This window comes from Canis lupus, chromosome 35 (assembly GCF_011100685.1).
Source record: "Canis lupus familiaris isolate Mischka breed German Shepherd chromosome 35, alternate assembly UU_Cfam_GSD_1.0, whole genome shotgun sequence".
NCBI classification, from domain to species: domain Eukaryota; kingdom Metazoa; phylum Chordata; class Mammalia; order Carnivora; family Canidae; genus Canis; species Canis lupus.
Genome location: NC_049256.1, coordinates 27,984,213 through 28,006,319, shown reverse-complemented (window position 1 = coordinate 28,006,319; position 22,107 = coordinate 27,984,213). Strand labels below are relative to the sequence as shown.

At 40.3% G+C, this 22,107-nt stretch overlaps 1 protein-coding gene across 1 annotated transcript; it reads right to left on the bottom strand.

Moving 5' to 3' along the window:
- Window positions 1-2,901: 2,901 nt before the first annotated feature.
- LOC119867594 (olfactory receptor 10C1-like) lies at window positions 2,902-3,864 on the bottom strand. The gene has a single exon (XM_038583986.1). It carries the CDS (start codon window positions 3,862-3,864, stop codon window positions 2,902-2,904), a length of 963 nt encoding a protein of 320 aa, XP_038439914.1.
- Between the last annotated feature and the right edge of the window lie 18,243 nt (window positions 3,865-22,107).

The following is a 22,107-nucleotide window of genomic DNA, read 5'->3' as shown; positions in this document are numbered from 1 at the left end:
GCTTCCCTCTTTTTGTAACTCCCCTATATATTCCCCCAATGACCAATATTGACCCACAGGGAAGGATATCTTCACCCCCTAACCCAGCAGAAATAAGTTACAGAAGATGGTGAGACCTTCTACTTTCAACAACCTTGAAGATTTAAGGGTCAAAATTGTCAGGAGTGAAATGATGAGGGAGCAGAAAGCCAGCTGAGAAGAAAGCACAAGCTCACACCCTGTGCCACCCCCCCAACTCCTGGTTGGGATAGGCGTTACATTCCTCCAGGGAGCTCCCAACTGTCTCCATGTAAATGCATGTCTAGAGGGAAAAAACGACCTTAACTTGACAAGGGCAAGGCCTCCAGTATCTGTAGGTCCTCTTCAGCATATGAAAGTTTTTCCTGGAAATCTCCCATTTCCTCACCCCCTAGGTCCCAGGTATAAAATCAGCCACCCTTCACTGTCCCAGGGATGCAGCTTTTCTTCTGGGTGGGTCCTGTCTCTGTGCTTTAATAAAATCACCATTTTGCAACATGTCTCAAGAATTATTTCTTGGGGGATGCCTGGTTGGCTCAGCAGTTGAGCATCTCCCTTTAGCTCAGGGCATGACTCTGGAGTCCTGGGATCAAATCCCACATTGGGCTTCCTGCATAGAGCTTGCTTCTCCCTCTGCCTATGTCTCTGCCTCCCTCTCTGTGTATCTCATGAATGAATAAATAAAATCTTTTAAAAAAGAATTATTTCTTGGTCATCAGCTCTGGATTCATCCCACCAAACCACACCTATATTCTAAAACTACATCACCAAGGCTGTCCCTTCCCAGCAAAGGCATTATCTGGTCTTTTCATTCTTATTTATCTTGGGGGCAGAGAATGCAGGGGATCAGAATTAATGGAATAAACCTACTTGAAATCATGGATGAGAGCTATGGGATCCTACACCAGATGCCTGTCCTTGCTGACTCCTGGGGATGAGTGGCTCCAGCCTCTGTTCCTTGGTCTCCATATGTGGAGAACAAGAACAGTAGTACACCAGTGGTTTTTAAGGTCAAACATTAGAGAAACATTTAAGGAGCTTTAACTGACTTTTATATATTCAGAATCCAGTAAATGGTGGTGACTCAATGGTTGGTGCTGCTGTCAGAGCTCTGGTGCTACAGAGTCTCTTGGAAACAAAATGGCACAGTGTTTGAGGATCAAAGTTAGCAAAGAATTTCTCACTATTAATGTTCAGTAGTATTTAATGGAAAAAATATGGAGGGTAAGTTAATTCATTACAATCTAGAGATTCAAAACAAACATTAAATGTTTTAGAAGATGCATTTTTGGTACTTTTAATATTTTCAACAGCTTTCAAAATAGTATATATGTTTTGATAACATAATCTGTCATGAGATGGGACTTGAGTGTATGTGTGGTTAGCAGAAAGCAAAAGGGTAAAATTAAATAAATGAAATATTTACATTAGTTACTCCTGCATGGAAGGAATAAAAGTGAATTAAATTCTATGTTTTGTATTTTTATATATTTTATAAATTTACTCTGAAAAGCATATATTATTTTGTTTTAATAAAAGGGCCTACAATTACATATTTTAATATTTGTATTATACATAAGTTACATGTTTGAATGGACAGCTTTTGGTAAAATAGGAATATCTGGCAAAACACACATCTTGGTCATTAGTGAATATCACTATTATTTCCTGATAGAATCATCACATCCTTTGATCTTTTCCAGTTAATTGAGATTTATATATCAGGTAAAACTTTGTGTCTTTACACTGGTGATGATTTGAAACACATATGCATTGTGAAGTGATTAGCACCATCAAGTTATTATTATTAACACATCCCTCACCTCAGAGCAATCCTGTGTGCATGATCTACTCTCCCAGCACATGTCAAGGGTACAGCACAGTGTTGCTAACTAGACAATGCTGTACATCATACCAGGACTATTCATCATACCTGGTAATTAAGAGACTTCTGCTCTGTGCTATTACAGCTACTGCATAAGTAGTTTCCAACACCTCATATAGATCACAGCACCTCCCTGAAAACCAGGCAATGTCTCTCCAGATGGCTACAGCCACTGTGTTGTGACATGTTTATTTCTCTCCAGAGCAAGTGTGTGGATCATTTCTAAACATATGGAATCAGAACTCATTTGCACATATGCAAATTTTATAAATTACACAAAACCTCTTAAATTATTTATGTTAATTATTATTAGTTTATTTTCCCCCTTCTATCCTTGAATTTAAATGATTTTCTTTTTAAAAACATTTCACCATGGAGACTCTTGATAAAAGTTTTCCATTTTTTTCTTTTAATATTATACCACAAATACCTCTGAAATGTGTTTACTTTTTTTGCATGTTTATTTTACAGTGCATGCAACTCACAGAATTAATTCTATATCGTGTAACAATAATTAAGGCTGAAGTGTTTAAAACATTTTTATGGAAGGAAATAATGTGCTTCGTGGAGTTATTAGGGGATTGAGAGTCAGGTGGGACAGGCATACATGTGAATACTTCCCCCTGAGACCAGAGCAGAGTCAGATGGAACCCTCAGAGGCTAAAAAGTGCCTAAAAGAACAGAATGAGAATTTTCCAGACTTCTGAGATATAACCTGGGAATTTATACACTAAGCACAGGGGCTAACATATTTTGGATAACCTGTCTAATATTGGACAATCTATTAAAATTCTTGGTAGCCAACTTTCTTCCAGACTTTGGACAATCAGAACTTGACTGTGAGTACAGAGGTATCTCCCAAATTATATCTACTATTATAAAAAAAAAAAAAAGGTTCTTACAAAATAGGTTGCAGAGAGCTTAGTTTTTATTTCTTTCTTTACTCTCAGGTCATGTGTGCATCTTTTTAAAAGAAGATTTGCATGGTCCTTTGGGATCTACCCACGAGTCAAAACATTTTTTCTACCCAGGGTTCTCCAGAGAGCTGCCTTGACCTCCTTGTTCCGTAAACTGTAGATGATAGGATTGAGCATGGATGTCACCACTGTGTAGAACAGAGCTAGGAGTTTATCTGTTCCTGGTGAATGGCTGGCCTTGGGTCTCAAGTAGGTGACAGACCCAGAGCCATAGAAGAGTGTCACTACAAGCAGGTGGGAAGAACAGGTGGAAAGAGCTTTACGGCGGCCTTCAGGTGAGGGCATGATCAGAACAGCAGCTAGGATTCTGCCATAGGAAGCAACGATTAGTAAAAACGGGCTGGAAATGCAAAGAATGGCCACGACAAAGACTGCAACTTCATTATGGGATGTATCGCCACAGGCAAGAGCCAAGATAGGTGGGAGGTCACAAAAGAAGTGATCTATTTCACAGGGGCCACAGAAGTTCAAGGAGAAAATATAGTTGGTCTGGCCCAAACCTACAATGCAACCCACTCCCCATGAAACCACAGCCAACTGGGAACACACACCACGACTCATTCGAGTTGCATAGTGGAGTGGGGAGCATATGGCAGTGTAGCGGTCAAAAGCCATGGCTGCCAAAAGACAGCATTCGCTGATAGCAAATAATGTGAAGAAAAACATCTGTGTAGCACAGCCCTCCCTGGAGATGCCCCGAGCCTCACTCACAAGGCTCTGCAGCATCTTGGGTATGACCGAGCAAGTGTAGCCAATCTCTAAGACAGATAGGTTGGCCAGGAAGAAGTACATGGGCGTGTAGAGGACCGGGTTGGTCCAGATGGCAAGGGCTATGAGGGCGTTGCCCGTCAGGGATGCTAAAAACATGAGTAGGATGAGGGTGAATAAAAGGAAACACTGTTCAGTGACCTCAGAGAACTTGGCGAATGAGAAGTGCTTGACAGACAGGCTGTTGTCCTGCCACAGGGAACAGCTGGCATTCATGATCTGGGGAAGAGGACAGCAAGGAAAGTTTCATTCAGCTATAAATGCAAATCTCTATATTGCTTCTAATGTGCTCTAGTAACTCAGAGAGATACATTTCTTACCTGCAATTCTAAAATTTAAAAATTTTGGGAATTGCATTTGCCCTCATGCCTTTAAAAACCAAATCCTGTTCACATTGTGTTCACAATGCCAGTTGATCTGTTCAAAAATGCACCTAGTCACCAAGTATAAAATTGAAAAAAATTAACTTCAGCTCAATTCTCTCATTTCTTCCATGAATCAGTCATCAAATACTCTGCCAGACAAAGCTCCTCTCACACCTTCCTATTTCTGTTTTCACTGAATTCTTCACACATTCATTTAGCAAGTGTTCACTGAACACAGTGTTCTGTACTTACTGCTACAGGTACTGAGATTTAACAATGAAAAAAAAAAAACCTACCATTTTTCCCCAAGTCGAACTTATTTAGTGAAAGAAACAGAAATTATAGTGGCTCAGCAGTTTAGGGTCTGCTTTTGGCCCAAGGTGTGATCCTGGAGTCCCAGGATCGAGTCCTGCATTGGGCTCCCCTGCGTGGAGCCTGCTTCTCCCTCTGCCTGTGTCTCTGCCTCTCTCTTTTTGTGCCTCTCATGATTAAATAAATAAAATCTTTAAAAAAAAGGAAGCAGAAATTATGGGACGCCTGGGTGGCTCAGCAGTTGCGCATCTGCCTTCGGCTCAGGGCATGATCCCGGAGTTCTGGGATTCAGTCCCACATAGGGCTCCCTGCAGGGAGTCTGCTTCTCTCTTTAACTATGTCCCTGCCTGTGTGTGTGTGTGTGTGTGTGTGTGTGTGTGTGAGATGAATAAATAAATAATATCTTTTTTAAAAAAGGGATGCCTGGATGGTTCAGTGATTGAGCATCTGCCTTTGGATCAGGGTGTGATCCTGGAGTCCTGGGATTGAGTCCCACATTGGGCTCCCAACAGGAAGCCTGCTTCTCCCTCTGCCTGTGTCTCTGCCTCTCTGTCTCTCTGTCTTTCTTTCTCTCTGTGTCTCTCATGAATAAATACATAAAATCTTTTTTAAAATCTTTTTTAAAAATCAGAAATTAAGTGGGTATTCAATGAATAAATAATTGCTATAATGCAGAGCACTAAAGCCAGGATGTGTCCTGGGGACTGGGTGTTGGAAGGCAGCTCTGGGCACAGAGCAGCGGGCCCAGAAGTGAGACCTGCCACATCCACTCACACCACATCTACACCATAGTTCACTGCTCAAGGTAACAAACTTCTTTGTCTTTAACACTTCTCATCTGCCATCCATTCCCCATCATAGGTTCTTTGCTAAATGAGAACTACTACTGTTTTCAAGTTAAAATTCAAATATCTTCATGTAATTCATGAAAATTTATGGATTGGTTCACTGACTATTGATAGAAACTTTTACCTTACCACTTAACCAAAGTACCACACATTACAGTATATCCAACTGCTTGCACACTTGCATCCTTTAATGAGTGCCTAGCTTGCATAGATTTCTTTCTCTTTGAGCTCATTTTCTTGTAGGGGCTTGACATCTGCCTCCCTGACTGTCTACTCAGTGAACTTCCCAGTATGCTCAGATTGTAGGAAGGCATCTTCTCCTCTCTGGAAACTTCTTCTCCACTCCTGCTCTGTCTTGCCCCCATACTAGGCATGAATACATCCCTACATGTGTTCCCACCACCAGTAACCACCATGAGAGCTCACACCACTCCAAGGACAATCAATTGCTTATTTCTTCCTGAACATAGGCTCGACACAGACACAGAGAATGGTATTTCTCTACCTTTGCTTACCATTATACCTAACACACTTACCAGTGAATAAGTTCTCCTGTAATGAGGAAAAGCTGGAATGCTAAGCTTTACACTGGCTCCCCATACATTCTCCCCATGGGTGCCCAGTCTATTTTCTGAAGTTAACATGATAAAGCTCAGATCCCTCAAATGTCCCAAATGTGATAGTTTTTTTGTCTCTCAATCTAATATCTATCAATTCCTGACAAAATATTCCTGGTTCTTTGTGTGGATGTACCCCAGTTTGGATTATTCTTTTGAAATGTCATCAAGCAAGATTAAAAACAATGTTTGCCATGAAAAGAGCAGAAGCACAAGGAGGGTGCAAATCTATTGCTCTGGATTCTATCTGTTCATTAGCACAACTTGAGACTATGTTTACACTACATTTGTTTAGAACACATCACTGTTTATCCCATAGTAACATTTTATGCTAGTATATTTAACACAAAAGTATGCTTTCTGAGGTTCCAAGTTATTATCAATAGACAAATATATTAAGTGCATTCACAAAAACATATGTACAAAAATATATATTTTTGCTTATACACATACACCCTCACGCAGAAACACACACATTCAAATCCATACTGAGTAGCATACGAATTAAGAGAATTTTGCAGACGTTCTCTCTGGGTTCAAATATTATAGCCATCTAATGCTGAGTCAAAGTTAACATTTACTTAAACTGTTTCATCAATTTTCCCATGTATAAAAGTAGGTGATAGTGGTATGTTCCTACTGGGGTTGCTATGAGGATTAAGTGAGTTAATTCTCATAAAATCACTTAGAAAAGTGTTTTAATACTTAATAAGTATTGGCCATAGTACTGCCTGTGTCATGTGTATGTTACCATAGATTTACCTCACATACACCCTCTTGTGGAATTTTTTTATCACAATGATTAGGATCATTCCTTCTGATTCATTATCTTCATCCCCACTTCATGTTTTGCTATGTATCTGCCATGATGGAGAGAACAGCAGAAAATACATGCATACATACACACATAAACATGCCACCTGAACATTACATCCTGGGGAAAAATAGTTATGTTATGGATCATTTTAATCTACTGCTTTGGGTGTCTACTGAGCTATGCAAAAGTGCCCAAAGTTAAGGATGAAACAAGTGGACCAAATAAAAACTGGGAAATATGAAATAACAACTCTGCATAATGAGACTCCCAATGCATGTGACTATTGGAAAATTTGGTCACACATCAGGTAGTCTATTACACTGTATTTATGTGTATATATATATATATATTTTTTTTTTAGTGGAGTATTAAAAGTTTATTAATATTAAAGTGTACATCACAGCTGATTACTTGAGTTTTTGTGTAGTACAAAGAATATCCACAGTTATCTCAAATGGTTCTTAGATACATATACACTTATAAAAGTCTAAGGCTAAATTTTCTTCATTTATTTCAGTCAAAACAGCAGAGGAGATTGAATGTACAAGCAGATATAAGAATCCAGCCCTCAGGCAGCTTGGGTGGCTCAGCAGTATTTATGTGTATATTAAAACGTTTGTAAGCATTTTTGTTGCATTGTAATTAATTTTAATATATATAATTCCCACAAAGTAACATAATTCAGTTAAGGCTGAAGCAAAGAAAACAGACCTTAGTTACTTATCTTTTATTCTGACTCAAAATATTTTTTTAAGCATCCTGACTTTTTAATAAAAGTCTCGTAGTTGCACAGAAACTCTGGATGTGGAGAAGTTTTCAATCCACCTTTCAGTTAAATACATAAACATAGACTTCCCCCTTATATCTTCCTGAATTTAGGAGGAATTGCTGTTTCTTTGGTGATGCCAATAAAGAAGCCAAGGGGGAAATCCCACCCAGAAAATGAGAATGTCTGAGTCCTTCTCAAGCAGTGATAGGTGAAAATCTCCTTTCACAAATGTCCCATCCCATTTATACTGCAGATGGTAAATGCCAAAGTCAGTTTTGGGGATGGGGATCAGAAAACCCTGGGAAACAGGGGAACCTACTGTGGATGCACACAGTGGGGCTGGTCACAAAGCCTAATGTGTGTGTCAGTTGATATAGTTGTACTCACAGGATGAACCAAAGAGTCACATCACAATAAGTACATTTTAAAACCTCATGAAGTTCAGGGACAGTTGAAAAATAGGATGTCAGAGGCAGTGAAGGTCTGTGAGTGCTTCTAAATATTTAACCTGACAAAGAGTGGTACTCTGCCTAGAAATAAATACTAAACTCATAGGAGATGAGCATACAAACAAATGTGGCCAGATTCTCTTCTCCCTCCCTATCTCTACTTGGCCTGATACTGAAACAGGTAAAATCTGATTTTTAAAATTATACTTCCTATTGTTTTTAGAATTTACTCTCCACTGACTTTAGTATGGGGACCTGAGGTACATGTAGTAGAGACCAGCTATATGAATACCAAAGACATTTTATTTTAATCAGTTCTATGGAAAGAGTGAGATACTCAAAGCAGTTGCCAGACAACTGCAGAAAGAGCATCAAGCAGTAGAACAACTGTGTTTGAACATTGCTTCTGTCTCTCACCTGACACATTTTCTTGACTTAAAGTTCTGATTCATCATTTCTCTGTAAAGGAAGGATGATGGAGGCCTTCCTATCTTTCTTGCTGTGCTATTTTGAGTTAAAAATGCAAACACTGTAGAGGCAAGCCATGAATAAAAAGGAAGAAATAGCCATTAAGATGCAATTTATCAGCATCAAAACTTCTTGTCTTTTAAAACATCACAGTAATGAATTATATTGAGTCTCCATTATTATGTTATACACAAAATAAATATATATCTTATCATATATAAATATATTATTATCAGTCTATAAAAGTATGCTATTAACAGTCTATGACCAAGCAAATGGCACTGTCCTATAATTTTAATATAAAGAAGTTTCATGCCCAATGAGAAATTCTATTTATAGATTCCTATTCAGTGTAATAAAGATGAAGTAACCCTTGAACACTGGTGAGATTCTGAAAATTTACATATTGAGATAGACTCTTAGTGATTCTTGGATATATGGGAGAAACAGGAGGGAAATAAGGCAATTTTATTTATTTTTTATAAATTTATTTTTATTGGTGTTCAATTTGCCAACATATAGAATAGCACCCAGTGCTCATCCCATCAAGTGCCCACCTCAGTGCCCGTCACCCAGTCACCCCCACCCCCTGCCCACCTCCCCTTCCACCACCCTTAGTTCGTTTCCCAGAGTTAGGAGTCTTTCATGGTCTGTCTCAATAAGGCAATTTTAATGGCTTGGCTTCACATACTGCCTTACCCAGCCTTTACAGCCAAGACAAGCACTCTCTATGTTGTTCTGCCTTGGAAATAACCCAGCACAAGTGATTCATTTTTGGGTCATCTCCAATAATTAGAAATGTTCCTTGGCTGACTCAGCCTGTTTTCATAGCAAAATCTTTCTTTTCCTATCAACCAAAGGAAAATATGTTACAGGTTATTAGACATTGTATCTGAAACACTTAGCACGGGGCCTGGTATACAAGAAACACTCAGTGAATACTAATCTTCATTATTATGAAATTTCATTCCTGAAATATCTGACTAGTAGACACAATTTACATAAGTGGCTCATTACAGATTATAGAGATGGTTACCCATTGCTTTCCACAATTTCCCCACAGTCGCTGTACCAAGAACCTGATGATAAGGTGATGCCTTAACATGATACAGAAGAAACTGTTTTATCATTTGACTGGATAAAGTATGTAGAATAATTGAAATATTTCCTTTCCCAACAATAAGATATTTCTATTCCCTGTGTAATAATTGACTTAGAACAACTTACAGGAATTTTGTGACAGGAATACTGGTAAACTGACTAAGTTATACTCTTCGGAGAAGGAGAAAGCAGCTGATTAAAATTGTGGTCAGCACTGAAAAGTGCTTCAGGTTTGGCACTGCATTTCACACGGTAGTCCACCATCTTCTACAACCCTATTTTCTTAAGACATTGTATTCCACGTACCTGTCTGTAATCATAATGTTTGAGGAAAAACTAGATGGCTACTGCTTCTGATGAGCCAGTCCTTGATTTCCTCTGCACCCTCACATTACAGCCTCTCACAACCTGGAGGATGTATGTCTGCCAGTCTTCTAAGACTTTGCACCCAGAAGCTTTTGTTGGAGTCTGGTCTTAAGCCTATGTGTCTCATGGGAGAGCATTGCATCCCTCCAGCCATGCCCCAGTGCTCCCCACTCCCCCACACAGAAGCGTGCAAGGCTGTGCCAATCACAGGGTGATATAGTTGAGCCTTCTTCATTCCTGGAAAACAGTGGAATAAGAATACACTCTATTTCAATTTTCCTTGTTCTGGATCCTTGCCCTTCCTCCCTGCCCCAGGAGGCACATGTTCTTCTCACTGGAGAGTGTCAAGAAGCAGTTTGATTCTGTCTCTCAGGAATTGTCATGAGTAGGTCTGTTTCTCTCTGTTGGTAGATGCCAACATTTAGGGCAAGAGAAGTCAATGTAAGCACAGAAAACTCAATACTAAAATACAATGAGTAGCCTATATTACTGTTATCACAGTCTGTGTATAGAGTATAATATGACAATAAAATGTCAGAGTATGATAGTACAATGAAATGTACTATTGCAACCAAATCTTGGTGGCTCTAAGCTATTTATATGAAATATTTATATTTTAATATTTTGTCTAATAAAACAAAGGTCATGAAACACAGTTATGAAAACTATATCAGTAACTTTCATGTCATGTTATGTTGATGCAATTATTATTTATTCTAATTATTATAAAATACAAATTAATAAATCATAATCCTTTAGTTACATAGGAGTTTGATATCTACTTTTTTCTATCAAATGTAATAATAAAATGGTGAAAAGTCAAAGGATATATATATATTTATATATATATGTATATATATATATAAATATATATAATCACATATATACCCTTAGGGTATATATTAGGGTAGTGGAAAAAACTGTTAGATACTGAATACTTATTATTTAAATGATACAAAAAAGTGGGTAAAGTGCCATATACTTATTATTGTCATGTTACAAAGTTGAAGGAGAGAGAATAGAGGAGAAGAAAATGTCATGTGGGTATAAAATTCTTATTGCTGCCTCCTCAAATGAAATATGAACAAAAAGGTCTTTGGAATCCCACATAAAGAACTTATTGTTCCAACCTCATACATTCTAGTTTATACTTTTTTGTTTTAGTTCTCCTGAATTAGCACCTGACTGCTTGAGTATAATGCAAACATAGTTCTCTTACAGTTATTACTCCCTAATTCAAACATAGAGCCAAAGGGATACTTATTAGGTTTATGAGTACTGAACAAGACACTTACCTTCTCCAACATTCACTACCACAGAAACAGAGTCCTGAATTTATTTAGTGTAGCAGATCACTTAGCTGAAGAACATTTCTCAGCTTCTCTTGCAGCTAGGTGTGTCCCACAGCTAATTCTGGCCTACAAGATGCACACAGAAGTAGGTTTGTATGCCCAGGAGTTTTCCTTAAGGGAAGGAGAATGCGTTGCTTTGACACTCTCTGTCTAATGGCCCAAGAACTCAGTGTTATGTCTGCTTCTGCCTGGTTTACAGCTTGTACAATAAGAAAAACCACCAAAGTTGAAGGGCTTTGGAAGAGAAGGCTAGAAGGATGCTGTATTCTGGAGAAACTGGACTTTTTGTGTGAGACATATAGACTTGTCTTTCTAAAAGGGCATTGGTGTTTGGGGGTTTCTCATCATATGTCCCAGGACGTAACCCTTGCAGAGTCGGTAGTAGCCTCTCAAGCAGGTGGTTGCATTGCATTGGGGAAAGCAGCTGGGTTTCTGCACACCCTCCATCCTGGAAACAGGAACTATTCTCCATAATTGTTAGCACTAAGGAGCACATGGTTAGTTAGGGCTTTCTAAACCAAAGACATTAATTTCATTATCATTAAATGACTGGCCCTAGCACTGAAAGAATACTAAGGAAAACTGTCAGTAACAAGTTCAGTGAAAAGGCAGAGTTTTCTAGAACAGACAGGACTGGAATTGGGGGATGAGAGAAGAAAATCAAGGCTGAAGTTCAGAGTTGCAGAAGGTGCTTGTGAAGAGAACATGGCAAAGTGCAGCCTGATGAAGACAGCTGGCTGTGAGAAGCCCTCTTATGGCCTTGTTACCCTAAAATACCTTTGTATATGCGTTGATAAATACAAGTAAGAGCTTTATGTGGCAGTGGAGGTCACTATCATGTATTAAATTTGATAATGCATTCAAGTTGTTAAAGTGTGTTAAGTAATATACATTTCAAATAAAAAACATAATATTCTTTAAAAAGTAATGCACATGAGTAATTACATTGTTTCTGTTATTCCTGTTTGGTGTATTCATACATTAAATTTTTTAATTCAATTTGCCAATATATAACACTCAGTGCTCATAACCTCACTTGCCCTCCTTAATGTCCATCATCCAGTTACCCCATGACCCCACCACCTACACTAGAGCAGCCCTTAGTTTCTTTCCTGGAGTTAGGAGTCTCTGCTGTTTTGTCTCCCTCTCTGATTTTTCCCCATTCATATTCTCCTCCTTCCCTTATGGTCATTGGCACTATTTCTTACACTCCACATATGAGTAAAACCATATAATTGTCTTTTTCTGAATGACTTATTTCGATCAGCATAATACCCTCTAGTTCCATCTATGTCAATGTAAATGGTAGGTATCCATCCTTTCTGATAGCTAATATTCCATTGTATATTCATACCACATCTTTCTTTTTAATTTTTAAAATTTTTAAATTTTTTTGTCTTTTAAAAAATTTTTTTAATTGGAGTTCAATTTGCCAACATACAGCATAACACCCAGTGCTCAGCCCTCCAAGCATACCACATCTTCTTTAATTTTTTTTTATTTATGATAGTCACAGAGAGAGAGAGAGAGAGAGGCAGAGACACAGGCAGTGGGAGAAGCAGGCTCCATGCACCGGGAGCCCGATGTGGGATTTGATCCCGGGGCTCCAGGATCGCGCCCTGGGCCAAAGGCAGGCGCTAAACCGCTGCGCCACCCAGGGATCCCCATACCACATCTTCTTAATCCATTCATCTGTTGAAGGAGATCTCAGCTCTTTCCATGATTTGGCTATTGTGGACATTGCTGCTATTAACATTGGGGTGCAGGTGTCCCTTCATTTCACTACATCTGTATCTTTGGGGTAAATACGCAGTAGTGCAATTGCTGGATCAAAGGGTAGCTCCATTTTTAAATTCTTGAGGACACATGGCACAAAAACAGACACATAGATCAATGGAACAGAATAGAGAACCCAGAAATGGGCACTCAACTCTATGGTCAACTAATATTTGACAGGGCAGGAAAGAATATCCACTGGAAAAATCATAGACTCTTCAACAAATGGTGCTAGGAAAATTGGACAGCCACAAGCAGAAGAATGCATTCTCTTATGCCATACACAAAGATAAACTCACAATGGTTGAAAGATCTGAATGTGAGACAAGAATCCATCAAAATCCTAGAGAAGAACACCAGCAACACCCTTTTTGAACTTGGCCACAGCAACTTCTTGCAAGATACATCTATGAAGGCAAGGGGAACAAAAGCTTAAGTGAACTATTGGGATTTAATAAAGATAAAAATCTTCTGCACAGCCAAAGAAACAGTCAACAAAACTAAAAGACAACCTACAGAATGAGAGAAGATATTTGCAAAGGACATATCAGATAAAGGTCTAGTATCCAAGACGTGTAAACTTATTAAGCTCAACAGCAAAGAAACAAACAATCCAATCATGAAATGGGCAGATGACATGAACAGAAATTTCACCAAAGAACACATACACATAGCCAACAGGCACGTGATAAAGTGCTCTGCATCACTTATCTCAGGGAAATACCAATCAAAACCACAATGAGACACCACCTCCTACCAGTGAGAATGGGGAAAATTAACAAGACAGGAAACAACAACTGTTGGAGAGGATGTGGAGAAGGGGGAATCCTCTTGCACTGTTGGTGGGAATGCAAACTGGTGCAGCCACTCTAGAAAACATTGTGGAGGTTCCTCAAGAAGTTAAAAATACAGCTACTCTTTGATCCAGCAATTGCACTATTGGGTATTTACTCCAAAGATACAGGTGTAGTGAAACTCCAGGACACCTGCACCTCAATGTTCATAGCACCAAGGTCCACAATAGCCATACTGTGGAAGAAGCCACGATGTCCATCGACAGATGAATGGATAAAGATGTGGTTATCTATACAATGGAATATTACTCAGCCACCAGAAAGGATGAATACCCACCATTTTCTTCAACATGGATGGAACTGGAGGGTATCATGCTGAGTGAAGTAAGTCAATCAGAGAATGACAATCATCATATGGTTTCACTCATACGTGGAATATAAGAAATAGTAAAAGGGATGATAAGGGAAAGGAGGGGAAGTGGGTGGGAAAAATTAGAGAGGGAGACAAACCATGAGAGACTCCTAACTAGGAAATGAGCAAAGAGTTGCAGAAGGGGAGGGGGTAGGGGGATGGGGTAACTGGGTAATGGGAAATGAGGAGGGCACTTGATGAGATGAACACTGGGTGCTCATATGTTAGCTAATAGAAGTATAAAAACAAATTAAAAATAAATAAATTTTTAAAATGTAAAAATAAATAAAAATATTACTCATAAAAAACTTAAATATTCTTGAGGGCCCTCCACACTGTTTTCCAGAGTGGCTGTACCACCTTCCATTCCCACCAATGAGGTATGAGGTTTCCCCTTCCTCCACATCCTCTCCAAGATTTCCTGCCTTGTTAATTTTAGCCATTCTCATTGGTCTGAGATAGTATTTCATTGTGGATTTGATTTATATTTCCTTGAGGGCAAGTGGGATGTGGAACATTTTTTTATATGTTTGCTGGTCATTTGTATTTCTTCTTTGGAGAAATGTCTCTTCAGGTCTTCTGCCAATTTCCTTGACTGAATTCTTTGGTTACTTGAGCATTGCGTTTGATAAGTTCTTTATAGATTTTGGGTGATACTTTACATGATATGTTATTGACAAACATCTTCTCCGATTCCATAAGTTTTCTTTTAGTTTTTATTTTTTGACTGTTTCTCTTGCTGTGCAGAAGCTTTTTATCTTAAGTCACAATCGTTCAAGAGGAGGGGCAAGCTGGTGGAAGAGTAGGGTCCCCAAATCACCTGACCCCACCAAATTACCTAGATAACTTTCAAATCATCCTGAAAATCTACGAATTCGGCCTGAGATTTAAGGAGAGACCAGCTGGAACACTACAGTGAGAAGAGTTCACGCTTCTATCAAGGTAGGAAGACGAGGTGGGGGGGTGAGAAATAAAGAAACAAAAGGCATCCAAGGGGGAGGGGCCCCGCGAGGAGCCGGGCTGAGGCCGGGGCGAGTGTCCCCAGGACAGGAGAGCCCCGTCCCGGAGACGCAGGAGCTGCACCAACCTTCCCGGGCGGAAAGGCCTCGCAGGGAGTTAGAGCAGGACCCGAGGAGGGCGGGGATGCACTCAGGCTCCCTGGGACACTAACAGACACCTGCACCCCAGGAGAGTGCGCAGAGCTCCCTAAGTGCGGCGGGACCCGGAGCAGCTCTGGAGGGGCTCGGGGGGCGGCTCCTCGGAGGGGGCTGCAGGGCGGGAGCAGCTGGCGGGGGGGCTTGGGAGCCGGCTCCCCGGAGGGGGCAGCGCGGATCCGGGAGCAGCTCGGCGGCGGCGGCTCTGGTAGAGGAAGAGGCTCCGTGCAGAGGGGGCGGCGCGGCTTCAGCTCGGAGGGGCTTCGGCAGGGGCTCCATGGAGGTGGCTGCGTGGCTGGGAGTGCGAATCCAACGGCGCAGGCCCGGGAGCACAGGGAGCCGGAACACAACCCAGGATCCAGCCTCCCCCCGAGACAGGCAGAGGCCGGGAGGGCCCAGGACAGCGACGGCGCTCCTGCCCAGAGCTGAGCAGATCAGCGGCCCCGCCCAGGAACCTCCAGGCCCTGCAGATGGACTGCTCCAAGTTACTGTGGGGGCTGAATCCAGGTTCCACCCCCCAGCCACTGGGGTTGTTCCTCCTGGGGCCTCACGGGGTAAACAACCCCCACTGAGCCCTGCACCAGGCAGGGGCAGAGCAGCTCCCCCAAGTGCTAACACCTGAAAATCAGCACAACAGGCCCCTCCCCCAGAAGACCAGTGAGCCGGACCAGTTCCAGGGGAAGTCAAGGGACTTAAAGTATACAGAATCAGAAGATACTCCCCCGTATTTTCTTTTTGATTTCTGATTGCTTCCCCCACCCCTGTTTTCCTTTCTTTCTTTTTCTTGCTCTTTATCTTCTCTTTTTCTTTTTTTCTTCCTTTTTTCTTTTTCTCTTTTCTTTCCTTCTTTCTCTCCTCTCTTTTTATCCTTTAACCAGTACAACTTGTTTTTGGCCACTCTGCACTGAGCAAAATGACTAGAAGGAAAACCTCACCACAAAAGAAAGAATCAGAAACAGTCCTCTCTCCCACAGAGTTACAAAATCTGGATTACAATTCAATGTCAGAAAGCCAATTCAGAAGCACGATTATACAGCTACTAGTGGCTCCAGAAAAAAGCATAAAGGACTCAAGAGACTTCATGACTGCAGAATTTAGATCCAATCAGGCAGAAATTAAAAATCAATTGAATGAGATGCAATCCAAACTAGAAGTCCTAACGACGAGGGTTAACGAGGTGGAAGAACGAGTGAGTGACATAAAAGACAAGTTGATGCCAAAGAGGGAAACTGAGGAAAAAAGACACAGACAATTAAAAGACCATGAGGTTAGATTAAGGGAAATAAACGACAGCCTGAGGAAGAAAAATATACGTTTAATTGGGGTCCCCGAGGGCACCGAAAGGGCCAGAGGGCCAGAATATGTATTTGAACAAATCCTAGCTGAAGACTTTCCCAATCTGGGAAGGGAAACAGGCATTCAGATCCAGGAAATAGAGAGACACCACCCCCTAAAATCATAAAAACCGTTCAACACCTCGACATTTAATAGTGAAGCTTGCAAATTCCAAAGATAAAGAGAAGATCCTTAAAGCAGCAAGAGACAAGAAAGCCATGACTTTTATGTGGAGGAATATTAGGGTAACAGCAGACCTCTCCACAGAGACCTGGCAAGCCAGAAAGGGCTGGCAGGATATATTCAGGGTCCTAAATGAGAAGAACATGCAACCAAGAATACTTTATCCAGCAAGGTTCTCATTCAAAATGGAAGGAGAGATAAAGAGCTTCCAAGACAGGCAGGAAATGAAAGAATATGTGACCTCCAAACCAGCTGTGCAAGAAATTTTAAGGGGGACTCTTAAAATTCCCCTTTAAGAAGAAGTCCAGTGGAACAATCCACAAAAACAAGGACTGAATAGATATCATGATGACACTAAACTCAGAACTCTCCATAGTAACTCTGAACGTGAACAGACTTAATGACCCCATCAAAAGGCACAGGGTTTCAGACTGGATAAAAAAGCAGGACCCATCTATTTGCTGTCTACAAGAGACTCATTTTAGACAGAAAGACACCTACAACCTGAAAATAAAAGGTTGGATGACCATTTACCATTCCAATGGTCCTCAAAAGAAAGCAGGGGTAGCCATCCTTATATCAGATAAACTAAAATTTACCCCGAAGACTGTAGTGAGAGATGAAGAGAGACACTATCTCATACTTAAAGGATCTATCCAACAAGAGGACTTAACAATCCTGAATATATATGCCCCGAATGTGGGAGCTGCCAAATATTTAAACCAATTAATAACCAAAGTGAAGAAATACTTAGATAATAATACACTTATACTTGGTGACTTCAATCTAGCTCTTTCTACCCTCGATAGGTCTTCTAAGCACAACACCTCCAAAGAAACAAGAGCTTTAAATGATACACTAGACCAGATGGATTTCACAGTTATCTACAGAACTTTACATCCAAACTCAACAGAATACACATTCCTCTCAAGTGCACATGGAACTTTCTCCAGAACAGACCACATACTGGGTCACAAATCGGGTCTGAACCAATACCAAAAGATTGGGATCGTCCCCTGCATATTCTCAGACCATAATGCCTTGAAATTAGAACTAAAGCACAACAAGAAGTTTGGAAGGACCTCAAACACGTGGAGGTTAAGGACCATCCTGCTAAAAGATGAAAGGGTCAATCAGGAAATTAAGGAAGAACTAAAAAGATTCATGGAAACTAATGAGAATGAAGATAAAACCATTCAAAATCTTTGGGATGCAGCAAAAGCATTCCTAAGGGGGAAATACATCGCAATACAAGCATCCATTCAAAAGCTGGAAAGAACTCAAATACAAAAGCTAACCTTGCACCTAAAGGAGCCGGAGAAAAAGCAGCAGATGGACCCTACGCCCAGCACAAGAAGAGAGTTATTTAAAATTCGAGCAGAACTCAACGAAATTGAGACCAGAAGAGCTGTGGAACAGATGAACAGAACCAGGAGTTGGTTCTTTGAAAGAATTAATAAGACAAATAAACCATTAGCCAACCTTAGAAAAAGAAGAGAGAGAACACTCAAATTAATAAAATCATGAATGAGAAAGGAGAGATCACTACCAACACCAAGGAAATACAAATGATTTTAAAAACATATTATGAACAGCTATACGCCAATAAATCAGGCAATCTAGAAGAAATGGACGCATTCCCAGAAAGCCACAAACTACCAAAACTGGAACAGGAAGAAATAGAAAACTGGAACAGGCCAATAACCAGGGAGGAAATTGAAGCAGTCATCAAAAGCCTCCCAAGACACAAGAGTCCAGGGTCAGATGGCTTCCCAGGGGAATTCTATCAAACGTTTAAAGAAGAAATCATTCCTATTCTACTAAAGCTGTTTGGAAAGATAGAAAGAGATGGAGTACTTCCAAATTCGTTCTATGAGGCCAGCATCACCTTAATTCCCAAACCAGACAAAGACCCCACCAAAAAGGTGAATTACAGACCAATATCCCTGATGAACATGGATGCAAAAATTCTCAACAAGATACTAGCCAATAGGATCCAACAACACATTAAGAAAATTATTCACCATGACCAAGTAGGATTTATCCCTGGGACACAAGGCTGGTTCAACACCCGTAAAACAATCAATGTGATTCACCATATCAGCAAGAGAAAAACCAAGAACCATATGATCCTCTCATTAGATGCAGAGAAAGCATTTGACAAAATAAGTCATCCATTCCTGATCAAAACTCTTCAGAGTGTAGGGATAGAGGAAACATTCCTCAACATCTTAAAAGCCATCTATGAAAAGCCCACAGCAAATATCATTCTCAATGGGGAAGCACTGGGAGCCTTTCCCCTAAGATCAGGAACAAGACAGGGATGTCCACTCTCACCACTGCTATTCAACATAGTATTGGAAGTCCTAGCCTCAGCAATCAGGCAACAAAAAGACATTAAAGGCATTCAAATTGGCAAAGAAGAAGTCAAACTCTCCCTCTTCGCCGATGACATGATACTCTACATAGAAAACCCAAAAGCCTTCACCCCAAGATTGCTAGAACTCATACAGCAATTTGGTAGCGTGGCAGGATAGTAAATCAATGCCCAGAAATCAATGGCATTTCTGTACACTAACAATGAGACTGAAGATAGAGAAATTAAGGAGTCAATCCCATTTACAATCACACCCAAAAGCATAAGATACCTAGGAATAAACCTAACCAAAGAGGTAAAGGACCTATACCCTAAAAACTCTAGAACACTTCTGAAAGAAATTGAGGAAGACACAAAGAGATGGAAAAATATTCCATGCTCATGGATTGGCAGAATTAATATTGTGAAAATGTCAATGTTACCCAGGGCAATATACACGTTTAATGCAATCCCCATCAAAATACCATGGACTTTCTTCAGACAGTTAGAACAAATTATTTTAAGATTTGTGTGGAATCAGAAAAGACCCCGAATAGCCAGGGGAATTTTTTTAATAAAAAATTTTTATTGCTGTTCAATTTACCAACATACAGAATAACACCCAGTGCTCATCCCGTCAAGTATCCCCCTCAATGCTCGTCACCCACTCCCCCCCACCCGCACCCTCCTCCCCTTACACCACCCCTAGTTCGTTGCACAGACTTAGGAGTCTTTATGTTCTATCTCCCTTTCTGATATTTAGCCAGGGGAATTTTAATAAGGAAACTATAGCTGGGGGCATCACAATGCCAGATTTCAGGTTGTACTACAAAGCTGTGGTCATCAAGACAGTGTGGTACTGGCACAAAAACCGACTCATAGATCAATGGAACACAATAGAGAACCCAGAAGTGGATCCTGAACTTTATGGTCAACTAGTATTCGATAAAGGAGGAAAGACTATCCTTTGGAAGAAAGACAGTCTCTTCAATAAATGGTGCTGGGAAAATTGGACATCCACATGCAGAAGAATTAAACTAGAGCACTCTCTTTCACTATACACAAAGATAAACACAAAATGGATGAAAGATCTAAATGTGAGACAAGATTCCATCAAAATCCTACAGGAGAACACAGGTAACACCCTTTTTGAACTTGGCCACACTAACTTCTTGCAAGATACATCCACGAAGGCAAAAGAAGCAAAAGCAAAAATGAACTATTGGGACTTCATCAAGATAAGAAGCTTTTGCACAGCAAAGGATACAGTCAACAAAACTAAAAGACAACCTACAGAATGGGAGAAGATATTTGCAAATGATGTATCAGATAAAGGGTAGTTTCCAAGATCTATAAAGAACTTCTTAAACTCAACACCAAAGAAACAAACAATCCAATCATGAAATGGGCAAAAGACATGAAGAGAAATCTCACAGAGGAAGACATAGACATAGCCAACATGCACATGAGAAAATGCTCTGCATCACTTGCCATCAGGGAAATACAAATCAAAACCACAATGAGATACCACCTCACACCAGTGAGAATGGGGAACATTAACAAGGCAGGAAACCACAAATGTTGGAGAGGATGCGGAGAAAAGGGAACCCTTTTACACTGTTGGTGGGAATGTGAACTGGTGCGGCCACTCTGGAAAACTGTGTGGAGGTTCCTCAAAGAGTTAATAATAGACCTGCCCTATGGCCCAGCAATTGCACTGTTGGGGATTTACCCGAATCTGGGGATTCAGATGCAATGAAATGCTAGGACACCTGCACCCCGATGTTTCTAGCAGCAATGTCCACAATAGCCAAACTGTGGAAGGAGCCTCGGTGTCCATCGAAAGATGAATGGATAAAGAAGATGTGGTTTATGTATACAATGGAATATTCCTCAGCCATTAGAAACGACAAATACCCACCATTTGCTTCAACATGGATGGAACTGGAGGGTATTATGCTGAGTGAAGTAAGTCAATCCGAGGACAGTGTATGTTCTCATTCATTTGGGGAATATAAATAATAGTGAAAGGGAATATAAGGGAAGGGAGAAGAAATGTGTGGGAAATATCAGAAAGGGAGACAGAACATAAAGACTCCTAACTCTGGGAAACGAACTAGGGGTGGTGGAAGGGGAGGAGGGCGGGGGGTGGGGGTGAGTGGGTGACGGGCACTGAGGGGGGCACTTGACGGGATGAGTACTGGGTGTTACTCTGTATGTTGGTAAATTGAACACCAATAAAAAATTAAGAAAAAAAAATCCCAATAGTTCATTGTTGTACTTGTTTCCCGTGCTTTTAGAGAGGTGTCTTGCTAGAAATTCCTGTGGCCAAGGTCAAAAAGATTCTTGCCTATCTTTGTGTCTGGTGTCAGAGAATGGTCTAGTTTCATCTTCTGTGCGTGGCTGTCCAATTTTCCCAGCATCATTTGTTGAAAAGAGAATACTTTTTCCAGTGGATATTCTTCCCTGTTTTGTCAAAGATGAGTGGATCAAAGAGTTGAGGGTCCATTTCTGGGTTCTCTATTCTGTTCCATGATCTGTGTGTCTGTTTTTGTATCAGTGCCATACTGCCTTGATGATCCCAGATTTCTAATAGGGCTTGAATTCAGACATTGTATTGCTTCCAGCTTTGTTTTTCTTTTCCAACATTTATTTGGCTATTCAGGGTCTTTTCTGTTTCCATACAGATCTTAAGATCTTTTCTTGTTCCAATTCTGTGAAAAGTGTCAATGCTATTTTGATAGAGATTGTGTTGAATGTGTAGATTGCTCAGGGTAGCATTATATTTTCACAATATTTATTCTTCCAATCAATGAGCATAGAATGTTTTTCTGTCTCTTTGTGTCTTCCTCAATTTCTTTCACGAGTGTTCTGTAGTTTTTAGAGTATATATCCTTTTCCTCTTTCGTTAGGTTTATTCCTAAGAATCTTATAGTTTTTAGTTCCACTGTAATTGAAATAGATTCCTTAATTTCTCTTTCTTCA